Source organism: Corythoichthys intestinalis, chromosome 19 (genome assembly GCF_030265065.1).
Source record: "Corythoichthys intestinalis isolate RoL2023-P3 chromosome 19, ASM3026506v1, whole genome shotgun sequence".
Lineage (NCBI taxonomy): Eukaryota > Metazoa > Chordata > Actinopteri > Syngnathiformes > Syngnathidae > Corythoichthys > Corythoichthys intestinalis.
This window is the reverse complement of record NC_080413.1, coordinates 33,193,976-33,220,797: the sequence shown is the minus strand read 5'-3', so window position 1 is coordinate 33,220,797 and position 26,822 is coordinate 33,193,976. Positions and strand designations below refer to the sequence as shown.

At 39.0% G+C, this 26,822-nt stretch overlaps 1 protein-coding gene across 2 annotated transcripts in view; it reads right to left on the bottom strand.

Annotated features, from left to right (window-relative positions):
- Positions 1-26,822, bottom strand: part of znf395b (zinc finger protein 395b) — a 58,702-nt gene that overhangs the window by 5,171 nt on the left and 26,709 nt on the right. Inside the window, exons 5-9 of one of the 2 annotated variants that reach the window (XM_057823111.1) lie at positions 19,938-20,137; positions 9,321-9,421; positions 8,643-8,928; positions 4,895-4,990; positions 808-914 (exon numbers count right to left, since the gene is read on the bottom strand). In XM_057823111.1, coding sequence (XP_057679094.1) covers positions 808-914; positions 4,895-4,990; positions 8,643-8,928; positions 9,321-9,421; positions 19,938-20,137 — 790 coding nt within the window. Of the gene's footprint in view, positions 1-807; positions 915-4,894; positions 4,991-8,642; positions 8,932-9,320; positions 9,422-19,937; positions 20,138-26,822 lie in introns of both variants that reach the window. The other variant, XM_057823110.1, reaches the window with a different exon arrangement.

Below are 26,822 nucleotides of genomic sequence, written 5' to 3'. Positions count from 1 at the left end.
AATATTATTCTTGGTAAAGTAGAACATTTAATACAGTGCTCTTACTGGACTCACATTAGAATTCATTATAGGCTATTGTGCAAATGATAATTAGGTGGTGATTATTCATTTAGACGTATTCACGCACATTAAATACACATCATTCTAGTTGTATATTATGACCAAATTTTCTGATACAAATTTTTAAAAGACACAGAAAAAAGGAATTGAATGATGAAATCAGATTTTAAAATACAACTATTGTTTTTAGTACCACAACACATCTGAGGCTGAACTAACAGATAAGTTCCAACCAGTTTCGTCTGCTTTTAATGGTTCACAGCAGATGTGACCGACAGAACTACTGCCTTGTTTGAAAGAGTTTATATCTCCTCTGTCCCAGATACTTTGGAGACGCAAGCCATCTGTTTTGTCTGGTGCTTTTTTTTTTTTTCTTATACGTCACGATGAGCATTTAGTACAAAAGTACACAGAATTGTAAGCTGCACTGCATGGACTGGGAGGTTTAAGTAAAGTTATGCATGCTGTAGGTGTAAGGACTTTGCAGTTTGAACAGCGCCTCTAGAATTTGAGACAAATCGATCCTCCTCCTTTGCAATGCCCAACGCACGAACTCATAAAGATAAATATATATCTTGCTGCTACCAAAAAGAAAATGGGTATTGACTTTTTTGCTGTCTGTACGGTATATGTTGTCATTTGGCATGTTTTGACAGTGCCAGCTTCGGTACCGTTTAAATCTTGACGACAGACGCGGTACGTCGATGGAGCAACAGTGGACGCAAACAAAGATATGTGACTTCTCACCTGAAGGAGCAGTGAGTACGCGAGGGCGACGCGCTCATTGTCTGGAGCCGATTCTGTTGCAGCCATTGCTCCCCGACACTGACGGACCGACAGCGAGGTTTCACCATCTGCAGAGACAGACGACCGCAGCACCATTCTTTAATAGATGATGAGGCGAGATCCCAGACTCTGAAGGGGTTGTTGCATTTTTCAGTGGCAGAGAAACACAATCCAACAATTGAAAAGGTTATGGAGTGAAAAATTAGGTTTGTGGAAACGACATTACTCCTGCTTTCACTGTTTGACCACAAGTGAAACTGAAAGAAGAGTACCAAATATTCGAATGAAATGCACAGTTAGAATTAGGAATGTCCAAATCAAATATTTTTGCATGCGAGTCGACTCCGAGTCACCTGATTTTGAGGATATGCAAAGTTCCTGTTGGAACATTGGCACAACCAAGTGACTTTTTTCCCCCAATTTGAACAAAGCTATCCAACATTATAGTCATATAAAAGGATGACATGAAAAAAATATATCAAAAATTCCCTTTTTGTTCTGTATGGTTTATTTCACTAGTGTAAATATAAATGTACAGTGGTCCCTCATTTTTCACTGTTAATGGGGACAAGAACTCGCTGCAATAAGTGAAAAACCGCAAAGTAGCGCCCCCCCCCCCCCCCCCCCCCAAAAAAAAATTTGAATGTTTTTATTCAGATCTATCATTAGGAAGATATATATATATATAAGACATTTTTTAACCTTTTTCCCCAAAGTATAATTAAAAAAAACTTTTATGTATATATACTATATACTAGTATATGGCGGAAAACACAGACAAGACTGAAAAAGCAGTTTCTGCTCTTGCACCCTTCTTAAAATAACTGCTGTATTTTAAGCCAAAAGAACCGTTGTGTTTGATAGAACAATACGTCTATATGCTGCCATAGAAGACTCATGGCGCGTTAAGCCCCCAAACTATTTCTAATTTGTCCGTTTTACCCTGGAAACCCCCGTTTACAGATGTCGCGCAACCGCTCTTGTTTCAACCTAGCCATAAAAAGGTAATGAAATTAATTTTTGAAAGTGTCTGTCATTTTTAGCTTAGAATCATTAATTGATGTCTAATATTTCGTAAAAAAAAAAAAAAAAAAAAAACTTTAAAAAATTATTCACTCACATATTTTAAACTTTTAAACAAATTACGTCACAATGAAAAAATTGCCATCTGTAAAAAAGTCACGGCTATCTACATCATACCTATCGCTTAATTGTTTTTTTTTTTTTTTTTTCTTACTGTCGCATTTCCCCCAATATTTTAAATGATAAATAATCAATCCAAACTTAGAATAATTGAAAAAAAAAGGAAAAAATGAAAATCTCGATTACTCCTTGATGTCTGCTTTTTCTGCATTGCGACCCTTGCTATATTACCATGTTTCACCCATAAAATCCCCCCAAAATCCAGCTGTGGCCATTCACATCTATATCTTGACACTCGATTATACATGCTATATGGAGTTTTGGGATCGAAATGAGGTAAGTACGCGATAATATCTCGTTAAAATCATGCCGTCTTTAATTCTGCTCTCGCGTGCTCTCACCTCCAGTTAGGGTTTTGCTGTTTAAAAAAATATATATATACTGTATTTTTAAAAATGCCCTCCTGTTCCAAATCTTTCTTCCCCCAGAAAATTTAGATTTTAAGCTTTCCAATGATGTATCACACGTGCATATCGGACAATTTTGAAACTTAACAAATTAGGGGTCTTAAGAGCCGAACTTCAAGTCACCCAAGTGTTTTCTGCTGTATTATATATATATGTATATTAATAAATGGTTTTCAAGCACTTTAAAACTTTTCATAATTATTATATTTAAACATGTTACTGTCCCACAGAATTATATTTAAACCAGAAAAAAAGTAGGCACCCAATCCATTTTAAAAAAGTAAAAAAAATGCTTGTCTTTATTAAATGCTTCATTAAGTGTCCACTCAAATCCCCTCTCGCTGCTCACTTACAATGAGTTGTTACAGCAGCTGTTTAACAAGTTTAACAATGATTGACGCATGCAGCCCTTTGAAAGTTGAGTCTCTTACAAGATCACAGTTTAACCGTCTGTCAATCATCGTTAACTTTAATAAGCAACTCCAGTTCACTCTCTGACGAACAAAGCGCAGGAAGAGGGTAGGAAGGAGCGAGCGTGAGACTACGCCATCGGCTCAGGACAACTAATCTGTATTTTTTTTCGTTTTTTAATTGAAAAAAAAATCAGATTTTTTTTTAGTTTTTTTTTTAATCCGCATGAACAGTACTTTACTGCACCTCACAGTATCTTATTTTTTACTTTACTTTATTAATATGACGTTTTCTGGCCTCACTAAACGTGAAGTTGTTCATCTTTACACTTGACACAAAACAATTAGTGTTCAAACGTCCGTCAAGTCTTATCAATATGTAAATTTAATAGATTAAATTAGCCTAACTTGTAGAGGCATGCGAAATTTCTGATTCTTTGATTATTTGCGATTCGGTAGTGGAAGATTCGAGAAGGATTCACAAACATCCAAATTCTGATTATTGAAATATGCCAAATAAAGCGAAAATAAAACACAGTCAGCGCGGTCTTCGGGCAATGAGGAACGGACCGACAGTTTATGCCGCTAGATTAAAAAAAAATAAAACAAAAAAAACACTGCGGCCGACAGTCGCTTCAAACAACACCCACCTTGCTACAAACTACGTCCACATAAAGCTACTGTAGATATCTTATGTATACAGAACTAGATGCGAAATGACGGACTCGGCGGCGTTAGTAAATAGCCGCCATCTTAAAGCAGTAGACTTCTCTGAAAGGCTGCTGTAGCGGACCTTCCGAGCAAACCTAATTAACTTTGTATCTAAAATACTCCCACATCGGCAAAATCTTGACCTGAATCCATCTTTAAATGATGAAGCAGTTTTAAAACTTTCACATGTCGAAAGTAGACAAAATGGAAATTAAGGAAAAACAGGAGCAATTTTAACAACTTTAATGGTTGATTCACCACATTAAGTTAATTGAATGTAGTTTAAAGCTGCTGATACAGGGGCCATTTACATGGTGACTCTCCGAGAATACAAAAAATTTCAAATTTGCATTTATATGGGCCCGTCTCCATTCGAACAATGTCGCAATTCCGCATGAAAACGATGTAGTTTTCATGCCAGGCCCTAGTGGGCAGTGCAGATTTACAATGCGACAGCGAATGATGCACTTTGACCCCACCAAAGTTCCTCAGCCCAGAGAAAAATATGCGCGCCCACTCGAAGCAATGGCATTTTTCTTTTGTTCAAAAAAGACACAAAATTCATCCCCATAGAAAATCTGCGGAGGGAGTTGAAAGTCCGTGTTGCCCAACAACAGCCCCAAAACATCACTGCTCTAGAGGAGATCTGCATGGAGGAATAGGCCAAAATACCAGCAACAGTGTGTGAAAAGCTTGTCAAGAGTTACAGAAAACGTTTGGCCTCCCATATTATATATATATATATATATATATATATATATATATATATATATATATATATATATATATATATATATATATATATATATATGTATATATATTTACTGTATATATATATATATATATATATATATATATATATTCCCAACAAAGGGTACATAACGAAGTATTGAGATGAACTTTTGGTATTGACCAAATACTTATTTTCAACCATGATTTCCAAATAAATTCTTTAAAAATCAAACAATGTGATTTTCTGGGGGTTTTTCCACATTCTGTCCCTCATGGTTGAGGTTTAACCATGTTGACAATTACTGGCCTCTCTAATATTTTCAAGTGGGAGAACTTGCACAATTAGTGGTTGACTAAATACTTATTTGCCCCACTGTATATACATCTAATTCAACTAGATGGGATGTCTATCGTTGTCAGTGGCTGCCTATGAGTTAATACATAAAATTAAATACATACATTTTAAGAAACCGATCTTCGAAACTCTGAAAATTATTTCTGATCATGTGATCAGATTGGGGACATCCAGAGTTAGATTATTACATATGATTAGAAAGATTTAGGTTGCCCGACAAGAATACCCACCTGAGTGTTATTGTGGCTTGAGGCCACGGCGGTGGTGGTCAAAGTGTGGCACCCTGGACTTTTTGGGGCTAGAGGTGCCTGGACGGGGTTGCACGCCTATAAAGTAGACACCAGATGAAGGTCAATAAAGTCACTGAGTTGTGCTGCAATACGTGGCATTGACAAGTTTGTGGCCAGTAATAATTAAAAAAAATTTAAAAAAAATCACAAAACGCCTTTATCCTTGCTTTCTGACAGCCTGGCTTGCATTGATCTGCATCAAAACGGGTAGGTTTTAAAAACATTCAAAAGGTGAGCTCAGAAGAAGCTTCAAGGTGAAGGCGAAAAACCTGCATTGGACTCAAGTGGTATTACTTTGATGAGAAAAAACTATTTAGCACTACTTAGTAGTTTTGATTCGAAATACAGTACGTCTTTTGTGACAGCAGTCCAGTAACTTTCTCTAGCGTGTGATGTGCTGCAATCTGGACTGGTCACAGTGCACAGGCAGACAATTTGTATTCAGGAGTATTTAACCAATCAAACATGCATGATTTTGGAAGGTACGTTGGATGAAGCTGCGGTATCTGGAGAAAATAAAAGTTACATATGTAACTACTGTTCTATATACCCCAAATGGCCACCAAAGTGACTTTGTTGTCACTGGAACCTATACCTTATATACTAGGGATGTACTGAAAGCAAAATTCTTGGCCCAAACAGAGAACAGAATATTGGAAATACTTGGCCGAAAAGACACATGCATATAATTAATTTATATTATTTCATTAAAAAAAAAAAAAAAAAAAAAAAAAAATTATATATATATATATATATATATATATATATATTTCATTATTTTCCGATGACTGCCCTTTGCTTTGGCCTTTCCGGAGGCTCGAGAAATTTAGTTTGAAAGGTGCTGATTCTGAAACCCCATTGGAGGGTGCGGTTGCGGTTGTAGGATTTTCCAGAAGCAGGGGCTAGGAATTGGTCCCATGTAACCCTCCAGGGTCAAGTGTCGCTCCCATTTTTCTTCAGTGTTTGTTCTGGTCAACAAGGCAATATGCGGATTATGCTGCATCAGGCGGTAAAAACATCAGTTAAGAATTACTACAGGTAAAAACCAGTCCAGTTTGAAATCATTCGAATTTAATCATAATGTGTGCAGGGATATCTCATTTCTATCACTTCAGAAACAAAGGTTTGCCGATTGCCATGCTTGGTAATGAAATGGGAACCGGGGCACTTCAGGGGCCATTGAAATTAGAGCGGGGGCCAGTACCCCTGTGCCCCCCCTTAAAACTACCTCCAGGAGGGTGTGTTCCGGCAACAGTGAGCGCTGGCATCGTCATAGCATTCTGTTCGGTTGATGTACACACACATCACAGCAAATTTGGGACACTCGAAAAATACTGTAGGCCTCACGCCTCCAGTTGCTGAGATAAAGCTAAATGAGATCTCGATGTACGTTTGTGTGGAACTGTAGTTCACAGCAAAAAGCTATTCCGTTTTTGCCGAAACTACCTTTTTACTAAGCTACTACAATCTTTTCTACTACTTAAAATAAGACTTGGTGCTTAAACGTATTGTACCAAACCAAAGCAAATGCATATGTATGCATTTAAATACAACTTAATTGTATAATGTTCACCTGATGAAATTCCAAACTACTCACGCACAGGCTCAAACGCACAATACTTGACTGTCTCAATGTGGTGCGGGACATCAATGGAAAGTAGGGCTGCAGCTATCGATTATTCTATCAACTAATTAGTTCGAATAATCGAACATTAGGAACATTTAATGCGTTGCAGAATAAGTTTTAGGAGATGTAAAACAAAGGCTTGCTCAGATAGCTCTTTCAAAAGAGCATTGAATGCAAATACAAAATACAATTCCTGAGTGTTTCTTCAAACTATGCAGAATTGCACTTACATTTAAAAATAGATTAAAATACCTGATCTCAGCCTCAAATGGTATAAAAAAAAAAAAAATAAATGATATAAATACAACAAAAGAACAAATGACTAACTTGCATAGCAAAAGTCCCCCAGCTTAAATGCTTTAAAGTGTTTTTTTTTTTTTTTTTTTTAAAAACAATGCTCTTAAGAAATCGTTCAAACATACATACCCCACAAAAACGGCTAAATATACCTATAAACTAATTTACGAATGCATAAAAACAATATTAGCTCAAACAAAAACTTATTTATGTCGGTCTTAACAAAACATATTTTTTTAATATAGATATATTTCTTAATTAAATCGTTTTCTAATTGTATTTAACGTTACAGACATAATATGTTACACTCATCCAGAGTCTTTAGTTTAGGCTTAAGGTAGGGTTATCAAATTTATCCCAATAACGGCGGTAATACGTTTTTTTAAATGTATCACGTTAAAAAATTTAACGCAATTAATGCATGCGTTGCACGACCCACTCATGCATTGTCGCGCTCAATCTGTAATGGCGCCATTTTACCTATATAGAGAGATAAAAGGCAGCATAAAATAAGTAGAGTGAATTTTGGCAGCCTTTGGAGGCATATTTTAATTGGCTAAAGCCTTACAATCCCTCTCCCTACGATTAGAAATATCATGGGAAGCAATGTGGGGAAGCAAGGTCGCATATGATATTTTTCTTAACACCTTCTTTTATTTCCCAACGCCGAGAAGATATATCAAATGCTAGCACTACGCACAATCATGGTTCCACTTCCCATCATGGTTCCACTTCCCATCATGCATTGGGGCATGGCTGCAGTATCATTTACAGAAAGCTCAACAAATACACTAGATGGCAATATTTAGTCACAATATACAAAGTCACAAGTCTTCCTATCTGTGGATCCCTCTCACAGAAAGAATGTTAATAATGTAAATGCCATCTTGAGGATTTATTGTCATAATAAACAAATACAGTACTTATGTACTGTATGTTGAATGTATATATTCGTCCGAGTTTTATTTTTTCTTAATGCATTGCCAAAATGTATATGATCGGGAAAAATTATCAGGGATGATTGGAAATGAATCGGGAGCACAAAAAAAAGCAATCGGATCGGGAAATATCGGGATCGGCAGATACTCAAACTAAAACGATCGGGATCGGATCGGGAGCAAAAAAACATGATCGGAACAACCCTAATTACAACGCCACTCTAAACGCATACTCGAAGCAGCAAAATTTGATTTGAAGCTTTTTTCTAATCAAATTACTCGATTTAATCGAATATTCATTGCAGCAGTAATGGAACTTCAGAAAGAGCGTGAGGCCCCAATGAAGCAAATGTATTTTCCTTCATTTAATAATTTCTATATTTCATTGAAATATTTATATTATTTCATATTTCAAAAGACTTCCAAACAATGGACATGTTGGCTGTAAGTCAGTAGTGTTAGCTCGCTGTGTTTTGATTACGTCATCACAAGAGAATAGTTCGGTTTCAACTTTTGGCCTTTTCACCGAAATCCGAAAATGCAATTTTAGTTACTTTCGGCACCGAATTTTCGGTCACATCTCTATTTTATACCCTTCACTGCACGCAATGTTCGTTTTTAGCCCTGTCGTGTTATCTTATATTTACTGTATTTTTCTGCCACACATTGCCAGTTGGTGAAAAAACATCACACACACATCACACCGGTCTGTGGTAGGGGACAACAAAATATCGTCCCATGAGCCTTAATTGGCCCCGGGCCCCAACTTTGAGATCTGTGCGCTATAGACACTTGGTTATGATTAATGTTAGTTCTCCAAACAGACCTGATAGAGATGTTCGGTGTGGATCTGCCAGAAGCTGCTCGGGGCTGATTGACTGAGCGGACTGGGCCGGCTTGAAACGAGGCCGGAGCTGGAGTTGGACCTTGGCCTATGTCCCGGTGGGATCTGAACAGCCGAACCAGTTGGTGAATTGCACGTGGCCCAATTGAGAGGAGATGCCTGGCCCAGAGCCTGCTGGGCAGGAACTAATACAGTGCTGGTGTCCACCGCCTCACAGGAGATTTTAGTGTAGTAGAAGTCCTCTTCTCTCTGTGACTGATCTGACCCGCTGCTGTAGGAAAAAACATGTTCTTTGAGTTGCTGGTTTTTACAGTTAGCAAAAAAAAAAAAAAAATCACCATTGTGGCCCAGATCTGTGTTTCATCACATTGAATTACTTAAGAGTTTCTCAACCAGTTAAAATTTTCATTCCCTCCTGTTTTTTTAATGTTGTTTTCCAGCTCAGAAGTAATCTTAAAGGCTCAATTGTCTGCATCAATCTACAATGGTGAAGTTGCCCCAAAAGACGTAATGCTAAGGTTATATATATATATATATATATATATACACAGTGGGGAGAACAAGTATTTGATACACTGCCAATGGGTTTTCCCATTGACCCACTGTATACCCACACATTTTCATACAAAATGGATTGAGGTAGTATCGAGACAAACTCACCCCAGATGCAGCACTCGGATGTGTCTTTTTATTCCGACTGAGGATGTGAGCACCTTGCCACAATTGGGCCACAGACACTTGTACAAACCTTTGAAAGAGCTCTGTAACAGAAAATATGAGTGGGTCATTTTTTTATAGGGTGGCATTTGTGTTCCCAGTATAAATTAAGCTGTATTTTCACAAAAGTTGTACAAATGCTCAATTTATTTTTTTTTCGTTTGTTTGCAGACTATTATAAATTCAAGGGTAAAGGCTCTTTGATTTTATTTTCTAAATTCAATTGACTTCTGGTAAAATGTTGTCATAGAAATTTGCTATGTCTCCAATGTGTTTTATTCAAATTCAGTTGATAAAATAACTAACATGCGTAGAAAAAAATGCCAAAATTGTTATGATTTTATTGTCTTTAATCATTTGTTGTTTTTGAATTAAAATGTAGTATTTAAAAAAAAAAAAAAAAAAAGGCGGGGGTCTGTTCCTCCCCAGTGTCGCTGTCCACTTTGTGTTAGTGTCCCTATAAGAAAACTCCACATTTATTAATGGCATCACTCTTCTGCAGAGGTGGGTAGAGTAGCCAAAAATTTTACTCAAGTAAGACTAGCTTTACTTCAAAATAATACGACTCAATTAAAAGTACAAGTCATGCAAAAAAAATGTACATAAATAAAAGTAAAAAAGTATTTGGTAAAATAAAAACACAGGAATGAGTAACATTTTGAGTAACTGCTTAAGAAGTTTAATTTTTTTTTTTTTAAACAATAGTATTTTTTGTCACAGCACAAAGTTATCTACATGAACTGTTACTATTAACTGTACTATAACATATTAAATAACCACACTTAAGCCAAAGAAATTAAAAACAAAAAAACATTGAATTCTGGCGGGAGAAAAAAAATCTACAGAAATCAAACATTATTTACATTACATTATTTGTCCAAAGAGCATGAGTGCCCGCTAGTGGAGAAAACATATTTCCTATTAAGAAACTAAAATGATCATATCTCCGGTTTTCCATGGTCAATCGGTGCCAAAAAAACTGGGAGAGGGAATAAGATCCAGGCTTTGAGTCATATTGACGGTAGCGCTCTATGAAATACTGAATTTTTTGCGGTGCTTTAAAGTCTCCACGTGATTGAACAAATCGGTGTTACAATGGAGTCATGTGATTATTGTTGTGACGTCTCATTAGTGGAACTTGTTGCGCCACTGTTGGCGTCCGAGGAAAAAAAATAGTAAAATCTAATACTGAATGGAAAATAAAGAGTTAAAATGTAATGACTAGTTTAGCCCAAAGTAGCGGAGTAAGAACAACAATTCTTCTTCACAAATCTACTCAAGTAAAAGTAAAAAGTATGGCAAACTAAAACTACTCTTAGAAGTACATTTGTCTCAAAAAGTTACTCAAGTAGATGTAACGGGAGTAAATCCAGTCATGTTAGCTACACTGCTGGACAAAAGTATTGGCACCACTGCAATTCTGTCAGATAATGCTCCATTTCTTCCAGAAAATGATTGCAATTTCAAATGCTTTGGTAGTAATATCTTCATTTATTTTGCTTGCAATGAAAAAACACAAAAGAGAGGGGGGAAAAAATGAAATCATTATCATTTTATATAAAACTCCAAAACATGGTCCGGACAAAAATATTGGCACCCTTTGAAAAAGCATGTGATACTTCTCTAATTTGTGTAATTACCAGCACCTGTTAATTACCTGTGGCACAGAACAGGTGGTGGCAATAACTAAATCACACTTGCAGTCAGTTAAAAAGGATAAAAGTTGACTCAACCTCTGTCCTGTGTCCTTGTGTGTACCACATTGAGCATGGACAAAAGAAAGACCAAAGAACTGTCTGAGGACTTGACAAGTAAAATTGTGAGGAAGCATGGGCAACCTTAAGGCTAAAAGTCCATCTCCAAAGACCTGAATGTTCCTGTGTCTACCGTGCGCAGTGTCATCAACACGTGTAAAGCCCATGGCACTGAGGCTAACCTCCCTAGATAAGGACGGAAAAGAAAAATTGAAATGAGGTTTCAATGAAAGATTGTGCGGATGGTGGATAAAGGACCTCGACTAACATCCAAACAAGTTCAAGCTGTCCTGCAGTCCAATGGTACAACAGTGTCAGCCCGTAATATTCGTCGACATATAAATCAAAAGGGACTCTATGGTAGGATACCCAGGAAGACCAGCCTGGAGTTTGCCAAAACTTACCTGCGGAAGCAAAAAACGTTTTGGAAGAAAGTTCTCTGGTCAGATGAGACAAAAGTAGAACTTTTTGGGAAAAGGCTTCAACATAGAGTTTACACCCAAAAAAAACACAAGGCCTTCAAACAAAGAACACGGTCCCCACAATCAAACGAGGTGGAGGTTCCCTAATGTTTTGGGGTTGCTTTGCTGCCTCTGGCACTGGACTGCTTGACCGTGCGCATAGCATTATAAAGTCTGAAGACTGTAAACAAATTTTGCAGCATAATGTAGGGCCCAGTGTGAGAAAGCTGGGTCTCCCTCAGAGGTCATGAGTCTTCCAGCATAACAATGATCCAAAGCACACTTTGAAAAAGCACTAGAAAATGGTTTGAGAGAAAGCACTGGAGACTTCTAAAGTGGAGCAGCAATGAGTCCAGACCTGAATTCCATAGAACACCTGTGGAGGGATCTGTAAATGGCAGTTTGCAGAAGGCACCCTATAAATCTCAGAGACCTGGAGCAGTTGGCCACAGAAGAATGGTCTAAAATTCCAGCAGAGCATTGTACGAAACTCATTGATGGATAGCGGAAGTGGTTGTTCGCAGTTATTTTGTCTAAAGGTTGTTCTACCAAGTATTAGGCTGAGGGTGCCAATACTTTTGTCCGGCCCATTTTTGGAGTTTTGTGTAAAAGGATACGACAATGATTGAATTTTTTCCCCATTCTCTTTTGAATTTTTTTTCTATTGGAAGCAAAATAAATAAAGATATTACTACCGAAGCATTTGTAATTGCTATCTATTTTGGGAGAAATTGAGCATTATCTGACAGAATTTCAGGGGTGCCAATACTTTTGGCCAGCAGTGTATTATGCTCGAAAGCTAGACTGAGGACTAACTTTAGCAGAGACTATCCCCTCTGTTAGTGTCAACTCTGTTATGTCGAAATGACACCCTATAAAAAATAAATAAAAAAAAAAGACCAGACTAACGCCGAGTAAAAGTAAAATATATTATATGCATTATACTGTATAGAGTGACGGGTGCAAACAATAGTCAAAGTAAAATACAAAAAGTAGACGATATAACACTAGTTAATACATCACAAATATAGGTACCACACAAATATAGGATTGGGTATCCTGTAATTTCAGAGACAACATTGATGCTTAGTTTGAAATTGCTACCATATCTCTGGCGACATTTTTCCCCCATTATCTTGCCTGTGATCTTCTTGCAGAAAAGTCCAGTACTTCAAGAAACTATAAGTGTTTGGAATGAAAGAAATGTGGATCGAATGAGAGGCAGATTTTGTTTTTTGATTGAGTTTGAATCGCTTGAGTGATGACAGAAATGGATGGAAGAACAATAAGATGAAAGAAGACTGACACACTTCAGCATTGCTCTGAATTCTCATCTCCGAACTTTCACAGTGCAACGCTGTTATCACTAAGTTTAATGAGCTTTTCTGAAGAGGTTTGATCTACTGCAACAATTTTGTGTCACTCATGAGAAAGAAATACACTCATGCTTTGACATGTATAAATTGTGCTTTGCGGGAGTGTCATTATATTCCACTATCAAGTTGTGCATTTCATACTTAAGACGTGTACTGGTGGGTAAATTGTTTTTAAATATGTCCATTCATTTTCATTTGTCATTTGTGTGCTTCTTTGACAAGCAATCACCAATCAAAATGTGTTTATAAAGCATGAACTAAAATAACCCCTCCACTTGTCCACAATACGTACATGCTCATACTCATGCATACAGGTAAAATATAGCGAGGCTGGATAGAGAGCATGTGAATTGGGGTCATAAACCTGGTGACTGCTTCAGGTAGACATAGGACCTCATGAGAGTAAATATAGTTCACAAGTGAGATATTATACTGTGATTTTCTAGGAATGTTGTGCAAATAATAATAATGATAATAATAATACATTTTATTTTAAGGCGCCTTTCTGGCATTCAAGGTCGCCTTACAATCATTTAAAACATTTAAACATATTAAAAGTGAGAAAATTAAAGTATAGGACGTTTAAGGCAGTGGTTCTTAACCTTGTTCAAGGTACTGAACCCAAATGTTTCCCATGTGGATTCACCGAACTCTTACGTATTAGACAATAAATCAATTTTTTTCTCTAATTCAAAATATATCATTCAAAATCCTTCTCATCTTGACAGCGTGTTTTATAAACAGGTCAAAATTTGAGACCACGCTGTCCATTGGTCTGTTGTATTCCCTCATATCAAGTGCGAGTCAAACTTCCACTGAGCAAACCAGTTCCTACTCCCATCAGATCGAGGACTAGCAGTTAAAAGAAATGGATTAAGCCTGTCAATTGGGAGCAAACCAGTTTAAAACCTGGTCTAAAAAGCCACTCTACCTAAATTTAATCAGCGTATGAAAATAGGGCTCTGCATTTCTTTGCCTTTGTCGAAGCCCATAGACTTACTCACCTGGGGTTCGATCTAACCCAGGTTAAGAACCACTGGTTTAGGGCAATTTTAAAATACTAAAAGAGATACAGTGCCTTGCAAAAGTATTCGGCCCCCTTGAACCTTGCAACCTTTCGCCACATTTCAGGCTTCAAACATAAAGATATAAAATTTTAATTTTTTGTCAAGAATCAACAACAAGTGGGACACAATCGTGAAGTGGAACAAAATTTATTGGATAATTGAAACTTTTTTAACAAATAAAAAACTGAAAAGTGGGGCGTGCAATATTATTCGGCCCCCTTGCGTTAATACTTTGTAGCGCCACCTTTTGCTCCAATTACAGCTGCAAGTCGCTTGGGGTGTGTTTCTATCAGTTTTGCACATCGAGAGACTGACATTCTTGCCCATTCTTCCTTGCAAAACAGCTCGAGCTCAGTGAGGTTGGATGGAGAGTGTTTGTGAACAGCAGTCTTCAGCTCTTTCCACAGATTCTCGATTGGATTCAGGTCTGGACTTTGACTTGGCCATTCTAACACCTGGATACGTTTATATTTGAACCATTCCATTGTAGATTTGGCTTTATGTTTTGGATCATTGTCCTGTTGGAAGATAAATCTCCGTCCCAGTCTCAGGTCTTGTGCAGGTACCAACAGGTTTTCTTCCAGAATATTCCTGTATTTGGCTGCATCCATCTTCCCGTCAATTTTAACCATCTTCCCTGTCCCTGCTGAAGAAAAGCAGGCCCAAACCATGATGCTGCCACCACCATGTTTGACAGTGGGGATGGTGTGTTCAGGGTGATGAGCTGTGTTGCTTTTACGCCAAACATATCGTTTTGCATTGTGGTCAAAAAGTTCAATTTTGGTTTCATCTGACCAGAGCACCTTCTTCCACATGTTTGGTGTGTCTCCCAGATGGCTTGTGGCAAACTTTAAACGAGGCTTTTTATGGATATCTTTGAGAAATGGCTTTCTTCTTGCCACTCTTCCATAAAGGCCAGATTTGTGCAGTGTACGACTGATTGATGTCCTATGGACAGACTCTCCCACCTCAGCTGTAGATCTCTGCAGTTCATCCAGAGTGATCACGGGCCTCTTGGCTGCATCTCTGATCAGTTTTCTCCTTGTTTGAGAAGAAAGTTTGGAAGGACGGCCGGGTCTTGGTAGATTTGCAGTGATCTGATGCTCCTTCCATTTCAATATGATGGCTTGCACAGTGCTCCTTGAGATGTTTAAAGCTTGGGAAATCATTTTGTATCCAAATACGGCTTTAAACGTCTCCACAACAGTATCTCGGACCTGCCTGGTGTGTTCCTTGGTTTTCATAATGCTCTCTGCACTTTAAACAGAACCCTGAGACCTATCACAGAGCAGGTGCATTTATACGGAGACTTGATTACACACAGTTGGATTCTATTTATCATCATCGGTCATTTAGTACAACATTGGATCATTCAGAGATCCTCACTGAACTTCTGGAGTGAGTTTGCTGCACTGAAAGTAAAGGGGCCGAATAATATTACACGCCCCACTTTTCAGTTTTTTTTTTTTGTTAAAAAAGTTTAAATTATCCAATAAATGTTGTTCCACTTCACGATTGTGTCCCACTTGTTGTTGATTCTTGACAAAAAAATTAAATTTCATATCTTTATGTTTGAAGCCTGAAATGTGGCGAAAGGTTGCAAGATTCAAGGGGGCCGAATACTTTTGCAAGGCACTGTATAAGGGGAGTAATACGTTTTTTAAAAAATTAATTAATGAATTTAAAAAAAGAAAAGAAAAACAGACCAGAAATTGGTGATTATTATGGATAGGCAAGTCTGAACAGGTGAGTTTTGAGTTTGGATTGAAAAAGGGGGCGGGAATCTGTGTTCCTGCGGTCGGGTGGGAGTGAATTCCAAAGCCGGGGAGCCAAGCGGCCCGGCTCCCCATGGTGCTGAGGCGAAAGTGGGGGGGACAGACAGTTGTATGGAGGCGGAGGATATAAGGGCACAGGAGGGAGTTGTAACATGAATGAGGTCGGCAGGTATGGAAGGTACGAGGTTATGGATGGCCTTGAATGTGAGGAGGAGGACTTTGAACTGGATTCGAAAGTGGACCGGGAGCCAATGAAGCTGTTGGAGGACTGGAGTGATGTGGTGGATGGAGGGGGTACGGGTTATGATGCAGCCAGCTGAATTCTGGACCAGATGGAGTTTACGGAGAGTTTTTTGAGGGAGGCCGAAGAGGAGAGAGTTGCAGTAGTCCAGGCGGGAGGTGACAAGGCTGTGAAGAAGAATTGCAGCAGAATGTGGGGTGAGGGAAGGGCGGAGGCAATTAATGGTGTGTAGGTGAAAGTGGGCAATCCGGGTAATGTTATTGATGTGCGATTGAAACGAAAGTGTTTTGTCCAGGATTACTCCGAGGCTTTTGACCTTGGGGGAGGGTGAAACATTGGAGTTGTCAATGGTAAGGGATAGGCTATGGTTTTTTGAGATGGTGGATTTGGAGCGAACGAGGAGCACCTCGGTTTCATTGCTGTTGAGTTTCAGGAAATTGTGGGTAAACCAGATGTTTATTTCTGTGATACAGTCAATCCGGGATGAAGGCGGGAGAGAGGAGAAGGGTTCGGAAGTGAGGTAGAGTTGGGTGTCGTCGGCATAGCAGTGAAAGTGGATGTCTAATTTACGAAAAATATTGCCAAAGAGAAGTACCGGTGGGTATATGATGAAGAGCAGGGGTCCGAGGACAGAGACCTGAGGCACACCAGAGGTAACTGGGGAGGGTGTAGATCAGGGGTCCCCAACCTTTTTTGCACCACGGACCGGTGTTATTTGGGTCTTTTTTTTTCACGGACCGGTGTTCTGACAAATTTTGCAACCCATCAAAAATTGCAACGATGCGGTTCTGCGCATACGCGTAACGTTAAACATAGCCGCAAAATGCGCAAATGCAGCGATTCCAAAGTAAACACTACAAACTTTCTTGAAAGAAAGGAATATTAACTTACGTTTGATCATGGAAGGACTTGTAGAAAAGTTCTCCTCAGATTCATCCTGCCATGTAAGCTTCACACAACAGCTGCACACCGCGCTCACCATTAACGACTTCGCCTTGTCGTTAAACATTAATTAAGAAGCCCACTTCACAAAGATACGATGTTGGAAATTGTGCTGTCTCCATATATATTTTCATTATATTATGTATATACAGGATGTATGTATATATTTTCCCCAAGTGGGAGCTTCCATGATCCTAATGAATTTAATAATATATATATATATATATATATATATATATATATATATATATATATATATATATATATATATATATATAAAATCATATATACATTAATTATTTTATCAAATAAAAATGCACGTTGATACGACGCACATAAAGGTAACTTCCATTTTAAAAAATCGTTAGTAAGTTGTATGGACTTACAATCTGCCAGCTTGTTGTTTCTTGTTGTCTTGGAAAAATATACTTGGGTGACGGCGCTTAAAGTGTTCGTTCATAGCTGACGTGCTACCGTGGTATACGAGCTCAGCTTAGCAAAAAGTACACACAGTGGCACCCTCCATATTTTCCTTGAAATTAATCCAGGCTCTGGCTATTCTGGTCCGCTTTTTTGGCTTTATGCCACTTTCATGTGTCACCAATTCTGCCCTTTTTGGTAATTGGCAGTGTTTTCAACTCCTCGCCATAATGAGGAGTGAACCGGCGAGTCACTTGGCTCGTTGTCGTTGGTTCGGCCCATGTCTTCCTCAGGAAGGCGGCGGCGTTCATAAAAACACCAAGAGGCGTCGGATGGCTCTTTATCGATACTTTTATCGTCCAAAACAAAAACGCAGTGGCTGCAGCCACTGAACTCCGCGCTACCCACGCAGCGCGCACTTTCCAAACTCACCGATCTCACTCCCTCTGTTTCGCTCCCTCTCTTGCTCGCTCGCCCACTTTCTTCCTCTTTGCTCAATCTGACAATGCCGGTCACATTGAAATAACAGCAGCCCCCTTGGGGGTGTTAGTAACAACCGCTTGCATCGTGAGCACCCGCCATTCTAAACTTTATCCACATGTAATTTTTTTTTTTTTTTAACCCGTCAATACCCGTCGACGGTATGTTTTGCCCGTCGACGCATTTACGTCATCGATGACGTCGACAACGTCGACTAGTCGGGACAGCTCTACATTAAACCACATCACTTTAACAATAAACCAACTAAAGTGGACATTTGAAGGTTATCTCCCTTCAAACCACTGCATCAAATTTGCAGTGGCGTTCCTAGCCTACACGGTGCCCTGGGTGACAAGCCACAAAAAAAAAAAAAAAAAAAAAAAAAACTATCGCAAAAAAAGAACTTCGTTGGACCCACACAATGCAGCGCATGAGGTATGCTTAGCGCTACCCAACACCCAAAACACAGTATACGCTTAGAATGTTACATTTATTAACGCTTTCAAACCAGTTGAAAGTGCACGACAATAAATATGTGCAAGAGAATATTAGATAACATCACAAACATGAAGAAAATACTGAAGAAATGATAAAGCTTGGAAGATTCTACTTGTGACTAGTTGGCTCAGATGTGTTGACCACTACAGGGGCTCCAGTTAGAAAGCACAGGAAATGAAATGAAATACTTTTTTGGGCTCATGTGCAGGTGTACATACATGTACACACATTTATTATCTGGTGAATAACATCCAAACATATACTTAACATTCACAGACCTCTTAAAGTGTTTAGCTTATTAAACATGAAACCACGTCATTTTAACTATAAAACAACTATAGTGAACATTTGCGCATCCTCCTTCAAACCACTACATACACTGCTCACATTAGTTATTTTGATATGATGCTAACAGTTGTAGTCGATAAACAAGCTGACGACGACGAATGTATGAGTGTGGACGATTAAAGAAAAAAAAAAAAAAAAAACCACACACACTAAAAGTAACTTGCAGCGTTACCATAGCATTCGCGTTAGCATTAGGCTAATGCTAACGGCAAGCGTCCTCTTAAACTCTCAGACAACTTTGTTTACATTCAGTTCGTGGCGTCCAGGTGGGTATAATTAATTGGAAAATAATGTACTGTTTTCCAGTTGAGTGTGTATTATCACCAAGTTGGCGTTTTCCTTGTAGATAGATGGTAAAATATGTGCTCTGTCAATGTTCATTCGGAATAGTTGGAAGCCTTTATTTATTCACTTTTGGAGTAATATTTTTTACCTTTTCAGACGAAAACATTTTAAGTAAACGTTGACTAAAACTTGAGTCTTCCTCAACAAAAACAAGAAGAAGACAAACACATTTTCAAATGACTAAAATATGACTAAGACTAATAAGTATTATCGTCCGAAAGACTAGCCCCGTTCACATACTGCGAAACACCGGGAATATCGCGGGACTTAACCGTGCAGCAGTTGTGTGTGAAAACAATTACCCGTGTCGACTGACAGCGAGATTCAGCGGACCTTTCACGGGTCGCGTCCTAATATCATGTAAGGGACTTTCCTGGGAAGCAGTGTGCGTGAAAGGAGGCGTTACATTCCCGGGTGCTAGTTACGACATCGGGAACACTCCCTCCGGAACAAAACACGATTTGACCAACATTGAGACAGCCGATGTCGACCAAAAATGACGTATAAAATCGCGCCAGCAAGTCTGTGAAAGCGTTCAACCCGCTTCATTCTCGGGACATCTTTCCATGCGTGAAGGCTATGACACGAGTAAATCCCGCGTCACCTTACACGGGAATTTCCCTGGATATGTGTGTGAAAAGGGATTTAGACAAAGACAAAATTTAAAAGGGCTACCAAAAACAACAGTGATGTCTTGTTTTAAACCGAAAGCACTGTCCGGTACACTAGCCAGTTATTGTCTGCTTTTCACCCAATGTCACCTGGGACAGCGTCATCTCCTTGTAAAGTGGAATGGTAGACGGACAAATGGGCAGTTAAGAACTGCAATCAGTTGCTGTTAGAAAAGCCTTACCTTTGGCTTTTTGGCATGAAGTTCCTCCCCCTGCTCCAGCTCCATGTGCATGCCGTCATCTGGGCTGCTGTCTATTTCCGGGACAGACGGCGAGGGGGCCGGGCTCACATTGCCGTGATCCCAGCTCCAGTAGCCGCTGCTGCCACTGTCGGAGAGCTCGCCACCGCCACACTCCATCTCAGCTGATGAGGAGGAGCCAACTGAAAGAAGAAAAATATTTTGCAGTTTTAAGGGTTTTTTCATAGAACACAGGAAAGTCTTGATTTTAATTTATAATTAAACCAATACACAAGCGCTTATCAAGCAGGTCTAGAAAACTTCTCACTCATTTAAAGACTAATGGAATTTAATTGAATTTAGAGTTGCACACCTGCAACACAAATTATGTCGCAGGAGCAAGAAAAAGGCATAGAAGTACTACTTCTAAGCTGCAGTTACAGTTCTATCTAGAGCAGAGAATACTGCTTCTGACGATCAGTATAGTTATATATTCTGTTCCCATCTGTGGAAGCAAAAGTTGTTAAAGGTTTATAATTATCAAAACATCTTAGAAGTATTAAAGTATATTTTCACTGGCCAAAAGCATAGTTTCAGGCCAAATTTCCTGTAGAGGGCCAATATGATAGCGAAGCCATATAAATGTATGAAAGTCCATATTATTATTACATATACCGTATTTTTCTGACTACTAGTATACGTTGCACCTGAGTATAAGTCGCACCAGCCAAAAATTCGCAATGAAAAGGAAAAAAACATATATATGTCGCACCGGAGTATAAGTCGCATTTTTTCGGGGAAATTTATTTGATTGAATCCAGCACCAAGAACAGACATGTCATCTTGAAAGGCAATTTAAAATATAATAGAGAACAACAGGCTGAATAGGTGTACAGTACGCTAACATTACATTACGCTAGAAATTAGCTCAGGCCTAAAAAATCCAGCCCGACCCAACCACGGGTATTAAAGCCCGACGTGGCCCGAGCCCGATCAATTAACTTAATTTGCTTGCCCGAGAGAAAAAAAAAACCCAAAAAAGTTTTATTTGTAGGGACTCAGGAGAAGGAGGAAATGCGGGGATGTGATGTGTGGTTGCGTTTTGTGTGATCACGTTTGTGATGATGCCGGTGCATATATGCATAATGATAAAAAATGGCGTACCGTACACATGCTATTTTTAGACCGTGACGTTGCATCGTAAAGCGGAAGTAAAGCAGAAGTGGAACATTATAGACCCGCTCTCGCATAGAAACCATTTTTAATTCTGCTACTTTTCTCCGGTAACCTTTCAAAAACGAACATACCGATCACACATTGCTTTTCTGGAACTTATAGAAACAACTCTAGACATTACGACATATGAAGGATGTTTTCTTCATACGTTTCCAGAAACCAAAAACTCGGATGATAAAATGTGAAGAATAACTCAACTTGCGCGGAATTTTAACAACAGCTCGGTGAATCCATTCACGTCGCACATTTCATATGCAGTAAACATTTTGTTGGGTTGGCGTGGTCTTTCAGTTGACAAAGAGGTAAGCCATTTTGATATTTTTAACATATTTTTTATCGTGACGTTGTGCCGTGCTGCTTCTGTCTGACAATGAATGACCTGAAAAGAATTATCGTATTGGCCTGAATATAAGACGGCCCTGATTATAAGACGACCCCCTCTTTTTCAAGACTCAAGTTTGAACACCAAATTCATTTTTATACAGAAAATAATTACAGTACATCTGAGAGAAAAAGCATGTTATTTTGCCTCATTCAAATCTTAATATCTGAACATTTAAATATGTAAACTAAAGTGCAATCACATTCGTAAATGAATGGCTTCTGGTTTTAACAAAAAACAACAAAATTGCAATAACTGCATTAACCATCAAAGTGAAGTCTCAACTGTAACTGTAGTCTTGAAACAAATCTGAATAAGGAAAAACATTGCAATAAAATAATGCAAACTGGTTAAACTTGAGAGTAGCTGTGAATTGACATGACAAAACATCGCTTCAATGATATCTGGTGCCATCTAGCGTCGTGAACGGGTATAACGTCAAGACGGCGAATATTAGACAACCCCCACTTTTTCAATCTTATTTCAATGCAAAAAACACCGTCCTATATTCGGGCCACTACGGTATACTGCAATATTAAAACTATAAGAATTTTCACCAGATAACTTGAATAGCTCTGTTTGGGATGGGCCTGAAAATATTGGAAAAAATATTAACATATACTGCCAAGGCTCCACACTTACTTTTTGTATCGGTTGCACTTTTCATTGCATTACCTTTAATGCCATATTTTTAATTACTCTCCATAACATTCATACATCTTCTGAGCCGCTTATCCTTAGGAGGGTCGCAAGGGCGTTGGAGCCTATCACAGTTAACTCCAGGCAGAAGGCGGGGTACACCCCCAAACAGGTTGCCAGCCAGTCGTAGGGCACATATAGACACAAAACCATTCCCGCACACACTCGTCTACGGACAATTTAGAGTGTTCAATCAGCATACTATGCGCGGATTTTTGGATGTGGCAGGAGCCCACACAGGCACGGGAAGAACACGCAAACTCCTTCAAACAGGAAGGCAAGCGCCGGCACTGAACCCACGATCCCAGAACTGAGGTGGAGGTACTCTCCCTTATTTTGAAACAATAACTTAAAAAAAAAATGCTTATTTTATTTATACGTCTTTTATGTTTTTTTTCCACAAGAGACATCTCTAGGTTCTGATGCAACTCCAAAGCACAATGCCTAAAATCCATTTTAAAGCAATAAAACTGGCCAATGGAGGGCAGTAGCGCATTTGGTAAGACCTGCAACCCGATTCAACGGAACGAACGGCTGCACGGCCGGGGCGCCGGCGGAAGACAACCGAATGGAGGACCAGGAGGACGTCAAGGACGCCAGGCGCGGGAAGTCCGAGCAGGACGACCGGGAGAATGTCTGGGATGCCAAGGGACGAACGACCAAGTGTGACGACCAGGAGGACGTCCAGGATGCCAGGCGGCGGACGACCGAGCAGAACGACCGGGACCACCAGTGCAGCGGACGATGCCGTTGAGTCCGTGCTGCTTGCCGAGCAGAGCCCGCGCTGCCGTGCTCGGCCGCTCGCGTTCCCTGCGACCCTCCAGTGTCCCGCGACTCAGCTGGAAACACGACTAAACCAGTTCCCCCCCAGGAACACAACATGCCCCACACGAGTTCCCCAGGCGAACTCCGCCACGAGGCAGTGGTCACCACAAAAGAAAGACTAAAAAAATCCATCTTGATGAGACAGGCGGTGACAACGGAAAAGGCCACCCCATCTGCCTAGACAGCCGTGGCCACAACAGCGCCATCTCCCAGCCCAACAGTACAGCCATGCGCAAATAAATTGTTACTTTGCTATCAAAATTTTTTGAATTTTTTAAATTGCTCAAACTAAGCTATTTTCTAATGCTGATTTCTAAAGAATGGAAAAAGATATGAACTAACTTTTTTTCCTGCTGAAAGAAGAGAGTCTAACCTTTCTTTTGGTGGGTTCCATGTTTATATAGCAATAGAAAAGAATTTTCAGTGGGCCTTGCGAAATCAGTCAAAATTCAGTAAAATGGCCGGGTGCAAATGGGGTTGCACCAGTGAAAATGGCTGAGAGTGAATGAGTTAAAAACCCAATCGTTTTCACCCGATTCCAATCCTCTGAAAAATGGCACAATCGGCCATATTCCTCATCTTGTGATTAGATCGGGACATCCCTAAATAAAAGTGTTTTTAGGAATCAAATTATCTCTTGGGAATGATAGATTATAACTGTTTTACAGGTTACAGAGTTTGTTTTTATCTTGATTTAATGTTTCACAGCTTATAAAAATGAGTGGTTACCAAAACTCCATGTTAAATTTAGACACTGTCCTTGTGGAAATGGTTTCTTGTATTTTCCATTCTGCGCATCCTACAGAGAACAGCAGGTGTCCCATATGATTGCCAAGGTTGTGATGTGCTTCTCTTTATCCACCAGATTTACCATTATTTTTCCTCCCTCCCATTGTACTCCTCTGTTCTCTAATTATTTATTTATTTATTTGTTTTTACCACTTGGCCAACATCTATTTTTACTTTACTTAAATAGAAATGATAAACCATGGACTACATGAAAGCAGTCTTATTTAAATAGGGACTAGCAGTATAGTCTGGCGTTGCTGGGCATACTACTTGTACTTGGTTTTGGGGGCCAAGGTTTGTTAAATGGACACAAAGGAAACCTCGAAATCAGAGTTTCCCAATGATGCTTTTTAATGTATACTGGATGGATTTATCGAGCAGTATGGCTCGGCATTGCTTGGGTGAATAAGTAAAAATTTGCATTTTCTATGCTAATTTTTTTTAGTTTTGAATTTTCCGCACTAAATGGAAGCCTACAGAGATCAAACCAATCTAGGAAAACTCCAAGACACATAGTACAACTGTGTAAAATCAAAATACGCTTAGACGTTTCGCCCAAAAGATGGTGCTGTCACCTCCACAATCAGGGATTTTAAGCTAATTTTGGAGTTTTGAATGTTTCTGCACTAAATGGCGGTCTACAGTAGGCATGTGCTGGTTAACGGTTTCAAGGTTTACCGTGGTATTAAAACGTCACGGTTTCAAAACCACTAAAATTTTCCGTCATACCGTAGTACGGTATTCGCTATTTTACATGTCCTAAAAGTGCAACCAGAAGTGTCTTGGAGCAGCAGCACTCACCCCTCCCACTTCGGTTGTTGCTATGTGTGTCAGTGACGCTATTCTGCTAGAAAGCCAGCGAACCAAAAAAGAAACACTCCAAACACAAGGCATACTTTGAATTTATTGACGTCTTGAATCATGGTAACTGAAATATACTAAATGAATACATTTAAAACGTTGTACAATAGTATTTATACACGTGTGAGTAGCCTTATTAGCACAAACATAACAGAATGTGAGAAAGTCATATTCATGAACACCATGAAAAAGTTCACCAAAAATAAAACACACATTTTCCTTTCAAATTCAAAATACAAACTAACTAAAAACTTACAAAGACAAATGTTAGCCTAGTCTTAGCTGGGAGAGCAACTTCGTCGAGGTTATAAATCTGAGGGCCACTGAGAAACAAGGTTTAATGAATGGAAATAGAATAGCGTCAAAGATCGCTAATTGCGACAGATGATCTCACTCTAACCAAAAATGCATGTTCACTGGAAAAGGACAGGTCTCACTCCCAATGGATTTTATATGAAACCTTTACACAACAATATTTACATTTTAACTTATTAACTTTATGTCTTTTTAACACAAAGGCATGACATGTAGACGATAGGTGACACAGTGGCTGAAAATGGCGAAACTTCACTTGAGCAAAAACTCATCCAAGAAAAAAAATAGCCTTGCAGTAATTATTTTTAAATTTTATTTAGGAGAAGGTTTTTACTTTTTTTTATAGCAATTATTTTTGTTCTTGCTCTAATCTTAAGCAACCTCAGCTGTGCCTGTGGGTAGTCTATAAGTTCTATTCATTTTAATTTCATTTAAAATATGTTTTTGTTTATTTATTTATTTTAACATTATTTTCACGTTCCAATTGGCAAATATGTTCTGAAAAATAAAAAAAATAAAAATCCCGGATTTTTTTTAATTTTTTTTAAACCCATACATCTCAAAATAACACATTTTGGAGCTATAATTGCAATACCGTGATACCGTGAAACCGCGGTATTTTTGCCCAAGGTTATCGTACCGTCAAAATCTCATACCAGCACATGCCTATTCTACAGAGATTAAACCCATCTAAGAACTCTCCCAGACACATAAAGTACAACTGTGTAAAGTTTCGTCGATCTCCTCCCTGTCGTTTCGGAGTCCATAGGGAATGAACACACACGCAAAGTTCCATTTATATACAGTGGTACCTCCACATACGAATTAATTTTGTTCCAAGACCTGGTTAGTAAGTCAAAATGGTCGTATGTTGAGCTGGATTTTCTCATTAGAGTACATTATAACTCGATAAAATTGTTCCACAGCCCAAAAACCTATACGAAATCCTTAATAAATACTGCTGGTACACTTACAATTAGCAAAACAAATCAATTATAAATACAAATTTGAACAATAATATATCTAACAATAATAATGTAACGAATCAGCTTTTAATGTGGCGGTTGTGTTGTGCATGTTGTTCCTGAACGCACCGTGTGACTGACGAAGGAGAGAGGTGCGGTAGAGTGGGAATTATTTAAGGTTTTTCTTATGTCATTGTTGGCGCCGGCTACAGCGGCCAGTAGCCGTGTTGTGTTGCACAAGTTCTGAAACAAATGATTAAAAACCTGACGAATCTGGCGACTTCCTTGCCGATGTTACAACAACAATAATAGATCGGAAATAAAAAAGCGTTTTTATTGTCACCTTAACTTATGGAGACTGGCGAACAGAGGTCGGAGGAGACCGGACATATCGAGCCAGTTCACTCACACGCACACTACGCTCATATTTGTCTATCATTTCCTTCTTAATTCCAATGGAGAGCTTCACCGTCTTCCTTTTTTCAACACCTGCACTAACCTTCTCGGGAGCCATGTTGATTTCTCTCACAACAAATTCCGCCGTGCGTCCGTCTTGCGAAAACAAACTGTTTATGACTGATGTCATAAATAGTTGTATCTCGAGCATGTCGTCATATGCAGAGACAAATGACGAGTCAAATTTTCCGTCGGATGTCGAAAGGATCCTATGTCGATTAGGAGTGCAACGGTTTGCGGTTCAAAGCCGAACCGTACGGTTCGCCCTGTACGGTTCAATACGCCTTTATGACCCGTGCCTTTTCGGTTTTGCAATTAATTTATTCCGAACGCTTGTGGAATGAATTGGTCGAGCTCTGT